Below are 20,953 nucleotides of genomic sequence, written 5' to 3' on the forward strand. Positions count from 1 at the left end.
CTCTCCTCCTTTTTCTTTTTTTTTTTTCACTATGTGTCTGTCTTGTGTGTGCCTCGTGTTTCTTGACTGTGGTGGACTCGCGCTCTACGGTAGGTGGATAGCTATCGCTGACACTCTCTGGACCCCGGGGCAGAGGGAGGGGTTCATGGAATGAAAGTTGTAGCTTCCTTGGCTTTTCTTTTCCTTATAGTACCCCCCCCCCCTACACACACACACAAACACACACAACTTTTTATTTGTTTTGTTATGACAGCTTGAGAATGAAACAATAAAAAGCTACGATGTGCTCCATAAACCCCCGGAGAGGAGAGTCTAACCATCTAATGCATTGTTCATGAGACAATGTAACCGTAGTCTACACCAATATGGACACGTATTGGATTAAGAGATGATATGCAAGACACTTTTAACACTATTCTATGCATGTGATAAAGGGCATGGTTGGTTGTTTGGGAGATATGGAAATGGTGATGGTAATACTGCATGAAGAGCAAAGTCCTCGCCACTCTGTCCCTGTCCCTGATTGTTAGAAGTCTGGAAAAAGACCAATAACTCTCAAGGTCACCACCGCTATGAGCCTATTTTTTTTTTTTTTTTTCAGTGTAGCAAGCGTGTGTCTGCGTAATTCAAAAAGCTAGCTGTGCCACGTGATCCTGCATTATTAACGGTAATGATGGTGCGCTGCATTGTGAATTCCTTTTGCGGTGCCAAGTCAACCTTGATGTTTAGGATTTTATCCTGTAAAAGGACGGTTGTGAGTGTAGAATTGAATAACAGCAACGCTGCCAAAGGTCTAAAACGAAAGTCATTCCGAGTCGTCTCCTCGTCCTGAATATTATGCCTGGTTTGCCTTTATCATTTAATATGCATTGGCGTTTGCTGTTATGAGCTCCTGTAGTTCCTGAGGGTTTTCTTTTTTTTTCAACTCAATCTCACTGCAGTTTTTATAATATTCAAAATTCAATCTAGGGTTTCATGCACATGGACACAAATGGCCCATTTTCTGACACTTCAAACTAACACATTTAGGCATTGTTTGTTCCTGCACCACCTTTTTTTTTTTCCTCCTCTGTATTAAAGACACCGGCAGTGTGATGGAAATATTTCCATTCAGGATCCTTTAGTGGATCAACAACGTAACTCTGTTGCAGAAGGTTCATGTTTTTACCTTCGCCGTGGAGGCAGTGAGAACCCTGGTGTGGCGGCTTGAAGGATATCTCAAAAGCCATTGGCTGGGATTTGATCAAATTTGGTGCTCAGACGAAACCAACTTTGGCGATGTGGGAAATATTGTTGGAGCCTGAAGCCATCGGCAGGGTGTAGCTATTAATGTCACTATTAGCAGTATTTTTGTGAATTTGTCAGGGATCAATGTTGACCATATTTCTTGAGTCCTAACAAAATGATGGATAGAAGAATGGCTCAGCTTCTGGAAATCATCCATGATCCAGAGGATCTACAATGGTGGATGTCACTGATCGTGGTTAGTTAATGCTCAGTTACTTAAACATAATTAACCATTTATTAACTGTCTTTGTGGCCGTTTTGTTAAAGACGGGGACTTGCATCCCTTAAGTAGTTTGGCATCAGTAACAGTTAACTAAGCATTAACCGAGATGAGAGTCTTTGATTCAAATTAAAAATATACTTGGCAAGACTTTGTAATCACCGAAAACAGCTTCTTGAAATTAAATTCAGTGATGGAAAACAAAATTCCTTGCATCATTACTTTAAAGGTTTTATTACATTTTGGCCCCCAAAAAACACTCCATAATCTGGAAGTGGGAAAGAAAGATACTTCCAAGGGAAATGGCTCGGAAAGTCGGGCTGAAGTGTCACAGAAAAAATGACCCATGTCCCTGGACAGGAATCAGCAGATTCAGTTTTGTGACTAACTGCAGTGAGACTGGGCTGTTAGCATTTACTGTTTCTTGTTCATTCCGTGAAATCAATGACCGTACAAATGAGCCCTGTGATAAACAAGAGACCAACACAATATGTGATTTCACTGGAAAATATTTGTATTTATTTGTCTCCTTAGCAGAACTAGCATGCCTCTACTGATTCTGGCTGTCACTGTACTGCACCAGCATGTCTAAGAAGTATTGCCCAGTGATCCAAAAAAGAAAAAGACAGGGTTTGCATAATAGCAAAAAGTATGGAAATATATTTATATTATTTATATGCAAGGTTTGTGATACATCCCTAGTCGTTATCATCAGGTGCTGTGCAGGTAAGCAGTAACCAAAAACATGTATCTCCCATGTAAAAAGTCCTGGATCTCCAGTGTCTGTGGCATGCTGGCTGTTCTGGGGAGCCCGGCGTTGTGATACACAGCACCCCACCCCCACCCCACCCCCCGGCCCCACCTCCACTTTTAACACCGAGTGTTCTTTTGTGACCTTCACACTACAGATACACCAGGACGACGACGATGATGAGGGAGAGACTGGACTGACAGAGGAGGAGAAGGAGGAAGAGGAGAAGGAACAAGAGAAATTGGGGAAGCTGCAGTACTCCATAGATTATGACTTTGAGAATACGAAGGTCTGTAACTGCCATTTAAAAACAAAAACAAAGTACAAGTCCTTTTTCCGCTTTGTCAATTACAAATACAAATACTGAGAGCTACCACATACCAACAGATGAGATATATATTGTTAAAGTGTGTGTGTGTGTGGGGGGGGGGGGAGTGAATAATGGACAAACAAAATTATTAATATAATTCTTTCAAAAAAGTAAACACCAGACTTTGCAACAGGAGACAACCTGAGAACCCAAGTTGAACTCTCCCTCAATATCAAAACGCACTCAGTTGTTTCCTGTCTACCTGAGCCATGAATATTCAAATAAATAATTTTTTCCCATTAATTGGTTGCGTTTATCCACAAATCTGGCACGTCTTCTGCAACTGATATGATTGCTAATTGAGAAAATGTATGAACGTGTGGGAGCTCCAACCTTCTGTGTATGATGGTTTGCATTGAGGACTCCCTTCACGGTGACAGCTGTGTAACACTGAAGAAAACCCTCTTGACATTTAATTTGTCTCCAGCCTCTGAGGCAAGACGTTTGTGTGATTGATTCAAGGCTTTAGGTGCAAAATAATATCATGTAACCAATCTGAAGCTTAGGCATTGCAGCACTGACCTCGACAAAAATGAACAATCTTACAAATATTGAATTTTCCTCCCATAAAATGCTGTTAGTCAAGTCAAGTCAGTTTCATTTGTGTAGCGCCAAATCACAGCAAAAGTTACAAGAAGAGCAGCTGTAGCACCACACTCCTTCATTGAATCCACACCCAACAGGTCTCCATGAGCAAGCACATCCTGAAACAGTGGCGATGAAAACCTTCCTTTTAACAGGCAGGAAGGTCGAGCACATCCAGGCTCAGTGGGGACGGCCTTCTGCTTTGACAGGTTGGGGGGAAAGAGAGCAGGAGAGCGGGGCAGAGACAAAGACAGATAATGGAGACTGACAGATTTACAGAAGAAAAGAGAGGGACAGAGAAAGAGAGCCAGAGGGGAAGAGACTGATGGACAGACGGGGATGTGAACAGGTGGAGCTACGGGTGGCAGCTTGAGCCTCTTCAGGACTGCAGCCTCCTCCAGCAGCACCCAGGATCTGGGATGCAGGGAAACACAAAGGCTCCAGAGAAGAAGACGTGTTAGTTACACATATGAGCACAGGAGGACAAAGAAGAGAGGGAGACGAGGAGAGAAAAGCCCAGTGCACCATGGGAGATCCCCAGTCCAGCCTCCCTCTGCCCGCTAACTTGTATCCTCTCTATCTACAGCTCACGATTGGTATCCTTCAAGCTGCGGACCTCATGTCAATGGATTCAGGTGGAACGTCCGATCCCTACGTCAAAGTCCTGCTCTTTCCTGATAAGAAGAAGAAGTATGATACCAAAGTCCACAAGAAAACTCTGAACCCTGTCTTCAATGAGACATTTGTATTCAAGGTAAATCTCTCAGTATGCATTTTATGATAAAATAGTTCTACAGTTACATAATATGGTACAGAAAAGTCTGTGTACCTGCAGTCTGCACAGCTTCAGTAAACACCAAGAGAGACGCAGTTCAAACATATAATGATGATACGTTTGTGTTTTTGCTCAAATAAACAACCCTGGCTACTCTCCGAATGTCCATTAGAGTGTGTATGTGTAATGAGACTGTGTCAGGTTTCTGAGGACGCGTCTGCTCCCCGGCCTTGGCAGCAGCAGCAGCCTGCACGCTGCTCGTTCCTGTCTTGACTAATAAGGCCCGCAGAGACCTAATAAGAGTCTGTGGGTCAGGCTGGAAGCTCTGGCTGTCTGCAAATTCTCTGCAGCTAAAAAAGCAAATGTAATTTTTGTTCCATACACAGACAAACAGATGGTCTTGACCAAATTATTGTGTCACTGTCCAGGTTTATTTGATGTTTCATACGTTTTGAATGCATTCCGTATGTCTCAAATGGGTATAAATATATTTATAGATGTACGACTCTTCATTTAACCTTTCAGTCAGCTGGACTTTATCTTAGAGAAGAACTCATGTATTTGGTGTTTAAATATCTGTTGTTTTCATTTGTTAATTTGACATGCATCACATGAAGCTTCTCCAGTTACTTGCACATTCTAAGACGCAGCAAAGAGGAAATCAAGTACACATGTGGTCAATGTGAAAAATACATTTTAAACACGTCACATCGGTTTCATTAAGTCCTTAGGAAAACAGTCATAGATAAGGAAATATTCTCTCAGAGTTTTTAAAGTGTTTAAAGTCACTGACAATTTAACTTTTACATATGAATGTAAATATTACATTCAAGGTCTTGTCAAACGAGTTCATCGGCTGAGCAGGCAGCTTCCTGTTTGCCCTCCACAAGCTTGAATGTGGAGAAGTCATTTAATCTTGTGGTTCTTTGAGATTTTCCAGATGTTATCAGATGAACTGGATCAAGTTCTAATAGTGAGATGAGTAAACCGCAACAGAAACACTGGAGTGGGCTGTGACGGAGCCCAGGGAGCCATGTAATAACCTTCACTACCAGAAGATGGAGACAAAAGTGCAGAGCTTTGAATATAAAACCAAAACTCCACTCCCAAAACCAACACTGGCATATATTTTTTTTATTCAGGTGCCCTACGAGGAGCTCGGCGGGAAGACTCTGGTCATGTCTGTTTATGACTACGATCGATTCTCCAAGCATGACGTCATTGGAGAGGTGAAGCTGCCCATGAACACCATCGACCTGGGACGGCCAATCGAAGAGTGGCGGGATCTGGAGAGCGCTGATCAAGAGGAGGTGCTGTCACCCATCAAGTTGATCGAATTACACACACACACTCACACACACACACACACACACACACACACACACACACGCATATATATATATATATATATATATATATATAAAAGCAGGATAAATTATCTGCTCAATATAGCATTGTTGAATTAAACATCTAAGGGAATATTTGATCAGATATATTAATTAGCATTTTGTCACAGCGGAATTGTTGAAGTTTGTCTGCGTGACCTCAGATGTGCGAGGTTTCTACGTCAGAGAAAATGAAAACTTGTTGCCACATTTAGATTCATCTTTTTTCTCTTAAGGAAGAGTTTAGTACTTGAATAAATGTGCTTATGGGACAAAAATCGGTCTACTACATCACCCGTAGTAAAACATTGTAGTAAACAGTAAAAACTACAATTTATGCCTCTTGATAAAACAGTATCCGTTGTGTTAGGGAGGATTGAAGCAGTCTGGCTGTTTTGAGTCTTCATGCTGAGCTTTTCTAACCTTGACGGCCGCTTTATATTCACCTTACACACAGGAGAGTTTTATCAATTTTTCTTGTCAAGAAAGTGAATCTGTTTATTTCCCAAGGGGTGTAACTATCAACAGAAACTTTTTTCTGAGCAAAAGTCAACATCAGTCACTGTAAGTGCTGAAATCCCTGAGGCTTTGCCCTCAGTCCACAGTTTAAATTCTGGGAATTTTGACAAAGTAGCCACAAGGCCAAGAATACCTCCATTTAAAACCCTACAGAAAAGATATGATGGACATCAAAACATCTTTTAGAACAAGACAATGAACACGTGCTTCTTCTCTTGACTGCTCAGCCGGAGAAACTGGGAGACATCTGCATCTCCCTCCGCTATGTCCCCACGGCTGGTAAACTCACCGTCTGCATCCTGGAGGCAAAGAACCTGAAGAAGATGGACGCCTGTGGATTATCTGGTAGAGAGAAATCTATAACAAATGCAATGATTTTGTGACTTTAATGTTTCTACATTTAAAGACTGCTGCAATCAGAACATCATGGTAAGATGACAAAACGGGCAATAGTTCAAGTATGTAAACCTGCTTTATTGTTATTTGAATGCAATTATATAACAATAAGAGATTGTCGGCCATTTTATACCATCACCAGGCTCATGTACTCATGCAGTTTATCATGATAAAGCCATTATACATGTGAAAATGTATAAATATGATCAAGTGGAGAGAAAAATCAACACCACAGTTATAACAAAGACAGAAACATTGCAGAAACACAATTAAATACCTCATATTTATCTTCTTTATCTTCACATACTATTTATGTTAAATTCTCCTTGTTCTTGCTGCTGTAACGATGTAAATTTCCCCACTGTGGGACGATTAAAGGTTGATCTTATCTTTTCTTATCTTATCTTAAGTATTTTGAAACTCGAGACCAACACTGGTCTGTAATGATCTCCGAGGCTTTGTCACAGGAATTCTTTCTGTTTGAAAACATTTTCCTGATGAAGAAGTTTTATACAGTTGGGACGAGGTGTAATTACCAGGAAAGTCCACAAGGGGATCAACTTGCTTTGCAGGACTTTCACCACAGAGATGGGTTTGATCCCTGCATGAGGTTTTTACACTTTTGTTAAGTTACTTTATATTTTCTGATATCATCATTTTTCTTTCACCATTTGGTTTGGTTCAGCTGAGGAAACCGTCATGTCTAGGTTTAAAGCATCCAATCAAAATTTAGTGTACAAGTATGTCAGAGACAGAGTGAGATAGATAGATAGACAGATAGAGAGAGAGAGAGAGAGAGAGAGAGAGAGAGAGAGAGAGAGAGAGAGAGAATCTTTTCCCTCCACCCTGATGTTCTAACCTGTGAGTACTCAGTAATCAATACTACATTATCGCATTCGTACTCAGCACTCATGGTTAGGACCATAAATCTCTGAGTGCCCTTCATTTTGATTCAACTACACATCTGTACAGCTTTTATAACCTAAAATGGCCCGTCCCTTCCTTCCTACTACTCAGTGCTGACGCTCGGGCCGATCCTCTCTCAAAACTTGGCCTTCATTTTGATGTCAAATAAACATCTGTTGGGTTTCATGACTCCATCTTGCATGGTTGCGATGCCATCAAAGAGATAATGTATGTCAGCAGGCAGACAGATTACCTACCTGTCAAGGCAACGGTGTCTCTAGGATCATTTTATCACAATGACAGTCACACAAGGTTAAAACTATACCAGCCACATGCTGTCACAGCTGGTAATAACTATCACTGATGGACAGTAATAGTAGTTAATCATGTTATTGCTCTTTGCAGATCCTTATGTTAAGATCCAGCTGCTGCAGGGGGGGAAGCGTCTGAAGAAGAAGAAGACGACGGTGAAGAAGAACACCCTAAACCCATATTATAACGAATCCTTCAGCTTTGAAATCCCCCTGGAGCAGATGCAGGTACAGTACACGTCAAAGCTGATATTTGTGATGTCTTAGCTACATCAGTCATAGCAGAATTGTATAATTTATCTCTCTCATTATCTGTTGTCATATTTTAATGATGCAATAATTACAAATTCTCTCCTGCTCTCTCTCCCCTCTTAGAAAATTTTGGTGGCAGTCACCGTGTTTGATTATGACAAGATCGGTAAGAACGACGCCATCGGAAAGATCTTTGTGGGCAGCAAGGCGACTGGTTTAGGTCTCAAGCACTGGTCCGACATGTTAGCTAATCCGCGCCGCCCGATCGCCCAGTGGCATCCTTTGCAACCGGAGGAGGATATTGATGGTCAGCTGGCATCCTTGGCTGCAAAGAAGTAACGCGCTTCACCAGCTAATGCACTAACTCAGAAAATCCAGCCCCCGCCCCTTACTTTGCATGAGACCCATGACTTAACACATGACTGCTCGTCATGAAACCTGCTCTGCAAAAAAGAGACATCTCACAAATATCTGCTCATCATGGTTGAAAAACTCTTTTTAAGCATCACATGTGATACATTATTCTGACGGTAGTGGCACTGAGTTATTGGTTCACAGATGATTGACTGTAAAGTCTTTCTTTCATTTGAAGAAAGTGATTTTTAGGGTGCTGGCAGTGAATGAAAGTAGTGGTGAAGACAATGCTGGAATAAAGCTTTAGTTTAGTTTATAGCGCATGCTTCCCTCACCTGCTCTGCATACATCATGCAGTATTGTATCTTGCTTATAATTGTGCTATAACTTGCGATAGCTATAACTTGCAATGGACAGTGCTGTAGTATTGGGTTAGTTCCTGCATAGTCTGTTTAATAATGCAGATTTCATTGAGAATGAGTGAGGTCGCGATCACGTAGCGCAGCGAATCATGTTGCAGTATGTTTTCAAGAGAAATCGGAATAAATGTTTTACCACAGCTGACAGTTGGGAAGAAGAAGAGGTTCAGAGTCGTACAAGAGAGGGGAGAGTCTGTTGCCGGATCTATATGCTGCATGTGTGTACCTTTAGGTCCGTCACACATTTGTGTCTTCGCACAGATCTAATGTAGGACAGGAATACAAAGGTGCCTTTCCTGATTTGACACTTTGAGAGAGACAGAAGGCTTCACTTTTTGTGTTCGATCTTTTTACTGAGTGAATGTCACTCAAATGTAGTCAGGGACATAGTGAATGTGCCATCTGAAGTCTGTCTTTGGCTGTGTTGACCACTTGGATGTACAACCTTACTTACCTAACAAGAAAGGACGCTTGTTGGATTGCAGGCCAATGATGTTCTAAAGACTATGCTTCCTTTCAGTTTTGCTGTTGCACCACAAACAAATCCACCTCACTCATTTTTATTTAATTACTTTCCTTTAACTAATGTTTATTCAACATTTTAAGATGAAACGACATGAGAATTCCTGTCAATTCTTAAAAGGAATCAAGTTTGAAAACAGCAAGCGCTGCTGTACATCAAACCCAGGTCCATCCGCTTGAACCAACTAGAGCTGCAGAATGGAGCATGCATCATGCCTCACAGTATTTCATGGAAACGCTCACTCATCAGCCACCAGCTTCTGACTCCTGGGGCCAAACAGCTTCAAAGATGGGAAGATCTGATGTGCAGGGACATGAAAGCAAAGAGGCCACGAGGATGTCAATCTTAGAGGCAACCGAGCGTCTAGTTGTGATGTTGAAACAGTACAGAATACTTACATGATACATGATAAATTCTTTTATTTAAGTCTCATTTATGTGGATCCAATTCAACTTCCAGTTATTTGAAGTCTGCAATTAAAAAAAAAGTAATCTAGATCATTTTAAAATAGCACAGATTCGGACAAATATTCCAAAAATAATTAACATAAAGACTTTTTTTTTTCTGAAGTACTAAAATGAATCATTCAATCATATGAGCTACCAATGACATTATTGTCTGAATCATTTTCTGAAAGCAGTCATTCTTAATACTGCATGGAGGAAACAATGATCAGATGGAGTGATCTCAAATTGAAGTATTTTGCCGCAACAATTTCAGTAATATTTAAGTCCATATTTCGCATTCAGTAGATGTTGTATTTCATGATTAGATTCAGTTGCTCCTTTAATGGATCGAGGAGAGAGAGCTTTCTTTGCTTCCATAGCAACCACACACAGTATGCCATCAGGAGTAGAGAGGAGGATGAGGAGCAGCACACCGAACAGTTTCATCAGTTACAGTACTTCCCTTGTATTGTAACCATCATGCATTGCGCAGATCTGTTAATAGGCTCCAGCATGTATTTACAAGATGATGTAAATAGTAGCATGTTTTAAGAGGAAGCATTATTATATTGTGTATGTGTGTTTGTGTTCTGTGTCACTTTTGATAATAAAAGGGGAGTGTAGAAAAGTATGCACAGACTGCGAAGCGTATGTGTTTTTGCTGTGTGAGACAGTGAGTGTATGTCTGATTAATCCGTGTGAGGATTCACGGGCTCCTTTAATGCCTGGAGTTGAAGCAGGGTTGCCTTGTTGTGCCATTTGTGCAAATCCACTGAGTTTGCCATAATTGTGCATGACTGTCATTGTTTGTTCTGTGTGCTTAAACCAGTGTTACAGTATGCTTGGACTACATGTATTTCTTCTTCATTTCTGCAAGCATTTGTTTTGGTCACAGACCCTTAAAGTGTATATACATATATTTTTAAGTAGAATATGTGTTGGCTCTGATTTTTTTTTTTTTTTTTTAAATCTCAGTGTGCCCTAAGTGTTTCCTTGATTTAGTCCTGCCAAATGAGTGTCGTCTTTTTATTAAATGTAGATAACTCAATCGACTCGCAGCCCCTTTCCTTCCCTGCTCTGGTATATTGTACCTCTTCATCTTACCGTTACTCTCTTATATGTCTGATTACATTTTTTACGTGATAAATGAATGAAGTCGGTCATTTGCATTTACAGTGAGTCAAACTTTTTTTCAACTTTCATGAGAAGGTCATGTCTTTATTGCTCTGCTGAAAGTGAAACATTACTGTATGCATATTATCGAAGCAGTTCTCTCGAGCAGCGCCAGCCTTTGTGATGAAGCAATCAATAATAGTGTCATTACGAATATCAACAATTGAATTCATGGATTGTGATGAGATGAGCTGGTGTTGTGTGGGCTCTGACATATTCATGTTTTGTCTCTACCACCATTCGCCGTTCACACTTTTGAACAACTGCTTTCTTCACAACAGTCCATATTTCACACACACGATGCAGACACCAATAACGCATTTCCTTTTTGATATCTGGACTATTTTGTTCCGTTTTCTGCAGCGTGAGCAGGGCAGCGTTACTGCTGGGTGTGTGGCTGGATTCATCTGACATAATGCCGTCCTGTCTGCTGTTTTGTGTGTTTGCAGTAAGACCAGCAGAGCCTGTGTTGGTTTTCTGAGTTTTCTGCAATGCAGGCAACAAAATCTCTATATGTGTATCTCAGACTCTGTCTTGAGCACACACCAACACACCTGAATTTAGTAAGAACATTCACAAATGCAATACTACCAATTTTACTGCTCAAGTGTCATGATACAGAAGATACAAAGACCTGATCACCATCTCTCTCTCTCTCTCACACACACACATGCACACACGCACAAAAGTTGCACCTCTTAATGAATTGCCTGATTTAATTCCTTACATGTCCCCAGATTACCACTGAATTAAGCTGTCAGGACATATTTGTTATCAAAATGAGATTATAGAAAATAAATGTTTATTCTTGTTTAGTTTGTTGTAAAAGTCGAATTAACTGAGGGAGAAGAGAGGACGCTTGACCACTCACGGTGGCCAACAGAAGAGACATAAATTGTAAGCATGCCCTTTCCATGGTCAAGATAATTGGTGTTTTGATGGTGGCAGTGGAAAAAAACATTCCAAAATTGCTCAGCAGTGTTTATCTGGTAAGTGACACTGAAGGCCATTACAAATGAGTCACACCAAGCTCACCAGACTGTTCTGAATTCTGAATCTCCACCCGTTTATTCAGGCGTTTCCTTTGATTTGTCACTCGTCTGTTCATGAATATGTTAATGCAGCAGTTTTATCATCAGTAAGCGAAAATCTATTTGATTTTATTTCGCTGTTTGTTTGAAAGAACTCAAAACTCTAGCCTGACTTCATTGTGGTTCTGGAAGTTACAAGACCTATTTCACCATTTTCTGACAGTATGTTTCAGGTGAGGAGGAAACGCGTGTCATTTGTGACATCATCCATCAAGGTAAAGATATTTAATCACAGCTGGTGTTCTGTGGAAGGTGAGACATGTGGCTCATCCATCATTTCCTGTCTCTGCCAGCTCAGACCAGGGCTTTCACGGTGTGTGTAGGGACGGCCAAATTACTGCCATTACTGTATGTATGCAGGGATATTCTTGATGTAATCCTGACGGTATTCTCCAAAACAATCGGTTCACGTAAGCAAAAACATATAGACTGATTGTCTTTACATTTGCCTTTATAGAGAAGTGATTTATATATAAATGATTTTACATTTTTGTTTCTTTCAAAAAATGTGATTCTACTGTTGATAAACACTCGTTTCATGCAGTTGAAAAGAAGACAGGTTGTCTGTTAAAGGCGGTAGAACCACCAGATGTGTTCTTACATTGGTAACAGACAGAATATAGTCCTCTTTGCCTTCCTGCTTCGATTTCACTTCGATAGTTTGGTGATGACCCGGATTAAAGCGCCATTCTCATCCTTCAGTCTCTGGTTCTCCATCTTTAGCTCAGCCTTGACCTGAGGACACAATTTAGGATGAAAGTATCAATAACATGCTAATGGGAACCTTTCCAGTCGTTCATGTTGGCTGATATGAAATAAGAGAGAGATGAGTCTGTACATCACATATGATTCCTGCTGACGCCTGTAGCTCATTACTATGCTTGCTCATCATTCATACGTCCGTATGTATATCGCTGAATATTACTTCTCTTGACGACCTTTATTTATTTATACAGCTTACAATTACAGGTAAAATGCACATGAATAATACTTCTGTGGAATATGCTAGTTTAGCCATCATGGCTAACTTTCAACTACAGATCCTGCAGATGAATAACAAAACAATAGATTCTACAAGTCTACAATTCTACAAATTTCATTTAGCAGACGCTTTTGTCCAAAGCGACATACAACACAAGCAAGAATTTAGACTTAATTAAGGAGAAGTCCATAGGAAGCGCAAAAGTGCTTCAGTTGTGATTTGGTCACAGGTACTGCCATCTAGTGGCAGAAGAAGTGTCGCCCCCCCTCCCCCCCCCCTTTTTTTTTTTGACAGACATACAACATCACACAACACAGATAGATACACACACGGCACATTAAAACGAAGCACACACTGAACACGTGCATAAAAAATAGATTGTACTTGCGGAAAAACACATAGAAAAGCAGGACAACAACGCGTAAAACAAGCAGGTTTTTGCTACTGACTGTCGTTCAACGCTTCATCTCAGACAGGATTTTAAGTTGGCTTTAAATGAATGAATATATTTCACAGGTGAACTGCCCTCACTGTCCAAAGGCAGTTGTCCTCACAGGTATGACACAGTCCCCTGTGTCCACAGACCTAGTGGACAGGTCATCGGCAAGGCACAAAGAGGAGGAGGAGCCAAGCTATGAACAGCCTTATAGACCAGGCAGGCGTCTGAATATTCAACAAGATTATCCCAGCTCAGCAGAAGTGGATTTGTCAGGCAGTGACAGTAGTGTTGAGTGTTCCGTTTCTTGTCAAGCACCTGAAGAGCCTGGTGACATACTGACGACGCCGGTCTCAGTGTTGTTCAAGAGGCCTGAGCCCTGCCCGTCAGACCGTGTGATAGATATGACTTCATCATGGCGTCACATCGTGTGTTGCTGCCTTAGTGGTGAAAAATTTTCACATATGACAAAAGTCTGACAAATTACTCTTTCCTCTGTTTGTCAGCGGGTGTTGTTGGTGCATTTTTTGTTCTGTTTTTCTTTTGTTATCATTATATTCATCTTCCTGGTGGGTGGCCTTTTAGTTCCAAGTCTCAGTGTTTTTTTGTTTTTTTTTTACTTAAACAATCTCTTTTTGTGCATAAAACCAACAAGACCTTAATCAAAGCACTGACTCATGATGAAACAATGATGCCTGAGGGATTTCTCTTGTTTTGGAAGGTGGTATTCTTTCAGACCTGACACACTTGTTACCTGGAGCGTCAGAGAACTTGTTGGCTACTTTGCAGGCTAAAGATTTAAACTGAAATCAAATTTGCATTATCAAACTTGTCCAGTCTTCTATTCTGGCAGTAGAGTATTAAAGTTGCTTCAGAAAAAACAGAAACAAATGAAGATTAATGGCAATTATGATAATGAAACACGCGCAATAACATCTATATAGACACTGACAGATTTTTACACATACACGTGCACACGCACACGCACACAAGCACACGCAAACTCTTGAACCAGACTCATCTAAACGCACGTTGCGGCGCTTGTCCGTTATGAGCGTCTATTTACACACCAGCATCCAAAGTTTGTTTAGACCTCTTCTTCATGGATAACAAGAGGTTTTTGTTTGTGTCCTCTTGGGCATCACACAGCAGACATTTGTGAACGTGCCATTGTTGATGAGTAACAACGGCTCACTCACTTTCAAGTGCTCACACATTCCGCAGCCAGCAGAGCATAATGGTGACAAATGGTGTCAGCTGCAATCACTGCAGACCAGCCAGTCCCACAGATACACTGTTTGGATTTGATTGTTCATTGTTTTTGTCGGCGTGCACAAGCTTACGTTATCCTTGGGTGAGAGATGATGTCACGTGTAAACTGTTTACATTTTTAAAAAAAGAGAGTACATGAAAATTGGAGTGGTACTACCAACCTTGACCTGCTCTTCCATATCTGATATCTTCTTTTTAAGAATCAAACTGTCCTGTGATGAAGATTTATTAAACATAATTAAAGTCATAGAGTAAAATACTTTTTTAGAACCATCATATTCATATAATGATGTGTCTATACCTTTTTTTCTGTTTCGAGCATGTTGGACCCACATTCACCTTTTATTTCCTTCTGCTGCAATGGACAAATCATAGCAGTTATGAAGGATACGCAATATTCAATATAACCACAATCATTTGGAAGAATACTGAAGAGGTTTATCGTGATATATATACTGCAGGAATGACCTTGTGTATCATTACATTCAATGTCACATCTCTTTCACATTGACAATAGCGCAGGAGTTACCTGAGCTCTCTGCAGCTGCTCCTGAATCACAACCAGTTCCTGTTTACTCGTCTCCAACCTGGACTTAAGCCTGTGATTGGTGGTCAAGGCCTTTTCATACATCTATGAAATATACACAAAAATAATAACATTTTAATAGGAAAGCCTCATTGTTTTAATCTTTTATTTTCAGGTGTACAACCGATGAATATGTTAAGATCAATCTCTAACAACATATTAATAATTCAGGTTAGGGCAATACCAGGACAGAATAGGGATTCTTATATCTTTACAAAATGTACAGTTACACTTTAAAGGGATTATCATAACAAAGGGTGCCTATGTTACCGACTTGACAAGATATCCTCAAGTTTTAATGGCTTTGCAATCGCTTGTGGACAATAGTAAAACCCTTTCAATGTGTCTAAGCCTTTGAGTGGCGTTGTAATTCTAATAATCCAGTATGCCAAAGGGACATCTTCACATTTGTTTTTATCATAAAACAAATATTGAATAAATAATGAGTAACTCAAGTGAAAAAAAAAGCAACTTTCCAGACAGAGGCAAATCCTCATATTTTAGTAGCTAAAGCAATAACACATAGCCTTTCAGCTTTGACTCACAAATGGTTGCTAATTCATTTTCTGTCAATTAGTTAATTTACAATTTAACTGATTTTATTAATCCTCCCATTCTTTCTGTTTGACCAACTGTTGTACGGTTAGGATGGTAATGCAGTTCCCCTCAAAGGCTCATACTCGCCATCTCGGCGTGTATGAACTGGGCATGTGTCAATATACAGGCCCTGTACACACTCATAAATAGAGGTACCAGTGCGTACCTGCCATGGGACAACTGCTTGTTGCTGAGTGGCACCCTTCTGAAAGACTTATGCACCCTTCAGTGAGTTTTCATTCACTCTGTGCCCTTTCTACTGGTCAAAAGGTTCACTTCCAGCTTCGCGGAGATCAATATTGTTCTTTTGGGGGAAGAATTTTCTAACTCGTACCTGTAAAAGTATGCAACTCTTCTTGTCTCTTACCTTACCTCCTTTTCTGAGTTAAGATTTGCTTTTTTGAAAACCAACAGCTCATCTGTTAACAGGGTAACATTCACAGATGTTTAAAAAAAAAACACAAAACCCTCATTATTAGATAAGCTTCTGGATAAATCATTATTTTAAACACGGGTATTGATATCAGCCCCTGTAAATGCTGGCTGTGCTGACACCTGATGAGGCTGAAAATCACTGGCTGCAGAAGGTGAAGACTCTTCCAGTAAGTAAACTACTTGAGTTGTTTTGCTTTGGTACTTGTTACTTGAGCACCCACAAGCTGATGGATTAAATAGCAATGACAGATTAGAACTTCTACAAAGCAAATATATCAACATGGATGCTGCTTCACATGCCTTTTTATAGTCATTGTTTGCTGTCTCCTCCTCTGCCTTTTTCCTCGCAGACAATCTGTTCTCCCTCCGTGTGAAGTAGGACTCAGCGTGGTTTGTTGCCGTGTCTTTCGAGACGTCGCACAAACCAGATGAGTTCAATCTGAAACAGAGGAGCACTTATTTATATCAATGACCCTCCGCTAGTTGATGAATTATGTTCCCCATATTCTTTCTGGTGATTCTGATATGGTGTAGATCAAAACTTTGTGTTCTTACCGAGACAGCCTTTCACGCTGAAAAAGAAGAAACATGTTTTAGAATCTGACCAGGGATAAAAATGTCACACCTTTTGCATTTTCTTTCTGAGGACGTGATTTCAGCTCTGCGCTAAAGTAGTGCTTCAACAAAGCTGAAATATATCAAGGCAGACCACTCAACCTAATGATCTTGTCTTGTTTTTCAGGAGATGATCATTACTGCACAAGACGTATTTCAGAACTTGTAAGATGTCAACTATGACCGTTATTGACTTGAAAGTAGAGAAATTACCCAACATGAAAGATCGTTTTCCCAGAAAAATTTTATTGCAGTCAAAAGGAGCAAGCTGAGTCAAGAGAAGGAGAGAGGAAATGATCCCTTAAATAAACTGAAGCACAGACAACTAAACACATCCTAAAAAGGTAATAGCTCCAGCAGTAGCCTTCACAATTTCAACATTATCGCTTGCTAAATTTGGGAAGGTTACACAGTTTATCCTTAAGCAGGAGAGCAGAGTAGAAACATCAGAATCGGCACAACTAGTTATACATAATGAAAATATCACAAAGCTGGTTGAAGGTTTGTTCTGCATCACTGTGGAGTGCAATGTAAATACCAATAAAGGATACAGACACATTAAAGGTCCAGTGTGTATCATTTAGGAGGAGTTATTGACAGAATTAGATTGTATGTTTTCATCTGTGTATCATCACCTCAATTGAAAATGTGTGTTTTCATTAGCTTTGATGACACTCCCAATATTTACACAGGGTCTTCTTGCATTTACAGTACGGGAGCCCGGAATGGACAAAACGAAGACTTAAACATTTTTGTTACCAGCTCCAGTTTGTGCTCCGAGTTGTTTGAACGTTTCTTGTAGTCATGAACTTAATCTGTGTCCTTCTCTAAACAAGTTAGCGGAGTGTTTTGCTCTGTTTTTCACCATGGTGCCACCATGAAGCAACTCCATGTTTTGTTTACGGCTGATTTACAGCATACTGGTGCTGGCCGTCATAGCAACCGCGACAATAGACCCCCCCACCCCCAACCCCACCCCCCACCCCAATATTATGATATTTTCTGATTTTGAATTGCTAGCCATGGTGCAAATGCTACATTCATACAACACAGCCATAGAGTTGTTGTTTACATCTCCTCTGTTCCTGCAGCTCCCCACAGGAAAGTGTAGGCTGACAAAGTTACTCCTACAGTTCACGTCTCTCCATTCTGCATTGTATTCTTTTTCTTTCTTTCTTTCTTCTCTTTTATCAAGGTCAATCTGTGTTTGCTATTTCCTTGCCAGTTACACATCTTATTAATTCATGGAAAATGCTGGATTACTGAAAAGAAGAAACAGGCTTTTAGGTTAGACACCAAGTGTAAACAGTGATATGTCTCTCCTCTGACATTTACAAGACCTCTGGATATTCACCAGAGTCTGAAGACTTAGTGAAAAAAATCTTGTATTATTATTATTACATTGAGAGACAACATACATAAACAGATGCTGACAGAAAAGTAGACTTTTACAACTTTGGCCCATGAATGTCAGTGTCTCCAACAGAGGGCTCTCCTCCAGCCTCACTGGATCCCATGAGGAACAACTTTACTGCTGACCCACTATTCCCAAATGGAAAATGTGAGCGTCCTGTAGGACTAGTGGAGAGATAAACATCTATAAATACTGAGTTCCCACAAAGCAGTCCGATGCACTCTATCCTTCCTCCTCTACTGTTCTCTCTCTCTCTCTCTCTCTCCCTCTCTCAAATGTCTAATGTCTTTATCCATCCGTCTCAAGTGGATTCCTAGTTTACATGAACAGATAAGAGAAGACACAAATACAATCTTTTCTCAGAAATTGGTTCATTTGTTCTGCCTTGCTTTCTACATCATGTAATTTTGTGTTCTGTTTTTTTTAAAAATATTTTTATATGGATCTCAAGAAGCATATCAAAATGTTATGAGAGATTAAAGAGCGATAAAAACTGCGTTTTTGTAAAGTAGAAAATTGTGTCAAAGCAAATCTGCGTTGCCATATTATTTGTAAGTGAAGCAGGGAAACTCAATGAGAGTAAAAGTCAGCATAGCTGTACATTTTGTGGCTTGAAGAACGTTTATAAGAAATTATAGTTGGATGAGGAACTGAAACGCGTACTTGAGTGAACGTGCAGTCTCCTCATCACTTCTTGTTCTCATTACAGAATTTCCTCATCAGATGTATTTTAGAGACAAAAAGTAAAACCTCAATTCACTTGTAACTTAGACTTCACAAATGCTATTTGAGACAATGAGTGTGTTAGCTGACATGCTGACTCTCTTCAATATTCATGATAATGTCCTGATTATGTGAATGTATGTCTTTTCTTTAAGTCCAACTTTGATTTTTGACATCAGAACAACAATTCAGATACATAGATGCATAAATAATGTTTAAGTAACGAAATATTGCTGCACAAATATTAGTCATCGCTGAGAAATGTTTAGTTTGAAGTCTTAAATACTGATACTGACCGACTCTGGGAAAACATAAAAAGTTTTCATTTGCTGATAACATGAAAAATGATAGTTTTGTCAAATGTGTGTGCTTTTTTTGGGAAATGAGGAAAAACATCAAGCTCGTGGAGGTGGATTGTCATAATTTCCAGTTCCCACATTCAAAGGTTCCTCCATTAAGTGCAATATCCCTCAACTGCTTACATGTACATACTGTTTATATTTCTATATGTAAATTCATATAAATATATATATATATACACACATATACACACATTTATTCACATACATATAATGTATATATGTATATATATATGTACACACACACACACACACACACACACACACACACACACACACACACACACACACACACACACACACACACACACACACACACACACCCCTCCATTGTGCAATATCTCCCACCTTCAATAGCACTGTTTACTTCACACAGAGAGTTTATATTTGATTTTGTACCTTATGTATATAGATATATGTAAATACCTTTCTGTTACTTGATTCTATTTTATTATTCTGTCTTCTATCTCTTAGCTTACCCGGGACCTGAGTCCTGATTTTGTACCACTAACATGCAAATGTGAGATGGTATGACAATAAAAGATCCTTGAATCCTTGAATAGTACTTGTATATTTCACATACTTAAATATCATTCATATAGCAGATGAAACAGTGAGCAGGTATTCTCCTTTTCTTTCTCTTTACTTACTTTCCCATTACTTTGATGCATTTTCAAGAGGTAGGTCTGTTTGCTCTCTCTGACCAATTTGGAAATATCTTCATGTTTGCATGGCAAAGCCAGATAGCACCAATTGTGTACCAACGTCTGTCATGAGTTTCTAATAACAGTGTTCATTTCAAATGAGGCAGTAAAGGTCACGTCCAGCCTCACCACTTTAGCCTGTATATCATCTAATAAGTGGAGATTAAGATATTTGGAGTTCTGTGGTCAAAGTACAGACAGAGCCAGAGATACCTGTAGTTTGATTACAGGACATTTGTTTGACAGCTTGGAAGTTAGTGTTTGCATGATATCAGCGATGGCATTTCCTGTCTTACCAAACAGACACTGAAGTGGTTGAAATCATTCAGGCCTTACCCTCAAACTCCTGGTGGTGTCAGATAAAGTTGGAGCAGAGTCAGAGAGGGTTTTTCTAATGCGATCCTTGTTGTGGGAAAGTTGAGATGACATCGCTGCGAGTTGCTATAGACACTGCATACAGCTGTCCTGTGGTCCTCTGTCCATACAAGAAAAAGTATTTCTTGCACAAAAGGTTGTAAGAAATAATGTTCACCATACAGTGAATCCTGAAGTAGCTTTATCCTTCATTAAAGTGATAAACTTAAAAATGATCCCCATGTGATGGTGAGACATTGCATCCAATGAGAGAAAGAGCAGCACAAGTGTAGATGTGAGGAGGAAGTGGTGGGACTGGGGAGTGGGCGGGCCTGCAGCGTGTGTGGACACAAGGATCTGACAGCAGTATTGTTTACAGGCTCTAGAAGGACTCAGGGCTACTCAGAAGAAAACAAGAAAAGAGAAGTGAAATATCGTTAGTCTCATTAATAATGGGCTCTGGTGCACTTTCTGAAGATGTTAAATGGAGACTTGAAAGCAACAGGCTACGTTATGCTGTATGTTGAAAAAAGTTGCAAATGTAACATGTTCTCTTTCAAATATGTTCTTTATGTATATGTTCTCTTTTTCATGGTCTTATTCAAAGAAAATACTGTACGTGGAGAGATACTGAGTCCGTAATCTTTGCTACAAATGAAAGTAACCAAATGTTCGAGGGAATCTTGTGAATGCTTAACATAAATAGAGTCGTC

The 20,953-nt window shown here is 39.9% G+C and overlaps 2 protein-coding genes across 9 annotated transcripts in view; one reads left to right on the forward strand and one right to left on the reverse strand.

The window, feature by feature from the left end:
• Nucleotides 1-10,624, forward strand: part of syt2b (synaptotagmin IIb) — a 28,041-nt gene extending 17,417 nt beyond the window's left edge. For 5 of the 7 annotated variants that reach the window (XM_086199983.1, XM_086199985.1, XM_086199986.1 and 2 more), the window contains 6 exons: nucleotides 2,416-2,547; nucleotides 3,800-3,967; nucleotides 5,131-5,298; nucleotides 6,120-6,237; nucleotides 7,600-7,733; nucleotides 7,881-10,624. In XM_086199983.1, the coding sequence (XP_086056109.1) occupies nucleotides 2,416-2,547; nucleotides 3,800-3,967; nucleotides 5,131-5,298; nucleotides 6,120-6,237; nucleotides 7,600-7,733; nucleotides 7,881-8,096 (936 nt within the window). In that variant the 3' untranslated portion in view covers nucleotides 8,097-10,624. The remainder of the gene's footprint in view (nucleotides 1-2,415; nucleotides 2,548-3,799; nucleotides 3,968-5,130; nucleotides 5,299-6,119; nucleotides 6,238-7,599; nucleotides 7,734-7,880) is intronic. The other 2 variants (XM_086199982.1, XM_086199988.1) reach the window with 2 other exon arrangements.
• On the reverse strand, nucleotides 5,642-20,544 carry LOC147268428 (protein phosphatase 1 regulatory subunit 12B-like). Of its 2 annotated transcripts, XM_086199990.1 has the most exons (8): nucleotides 20,223-20,544; nucleotides 16,627-16,643; nucleotides 16,372-16,510; nucleotides 14,983-15,084; nucleotides 14,755-14,808; nucleotides 14,615-14,665; nucleotides 12,365-12,498; nucleotides 5,642-6,206 (listed from the first exon to the last, which is right to left on the reverse strand). In XM_086199990.1, the coding sequence occupies exons 1-7, from the start codon at nucleotides 20,313-20,315 to the stop codon at nucleotides 12,412-12,414; spliced, it is 543 nt and encodes a 180-aa protein (XP_086056116.1). In that variant the 5' UTR covers nucleotides 20,316-20,544; the 3' UTR covers nucleotides 5,642-6,206; nucleotides 12,365-12,411. The 2 variants fall into 2 exon arrangements, with proteins under 2 accessions (XP_086056116.1, XP_086056115.1); XM_086199989.1 differs by having other exon boundaries at nucleotides 5,642-12,498.
• Nucleotides 20,545-20,953: the final 409 nt, after the last annotated feature.

This window comes from Aulostomus chinensis, chromosome 3 (assembly GCF_037954235.1).
Source record: "Aulostomus chinensis isolate RoL2024-O1b breed Wild chromosome 3, RoL_Achi_v1.0, whole genome shotgun sequence".
In the NCBI taxonomy this organism is placed as follows: domain Eukaryota; kingdom Metazoa; phylum Chordata; class Actinopteri; order Syngnathiformes; family Aulostomidae; genus Aulostomus; species Aulostomus chinensis.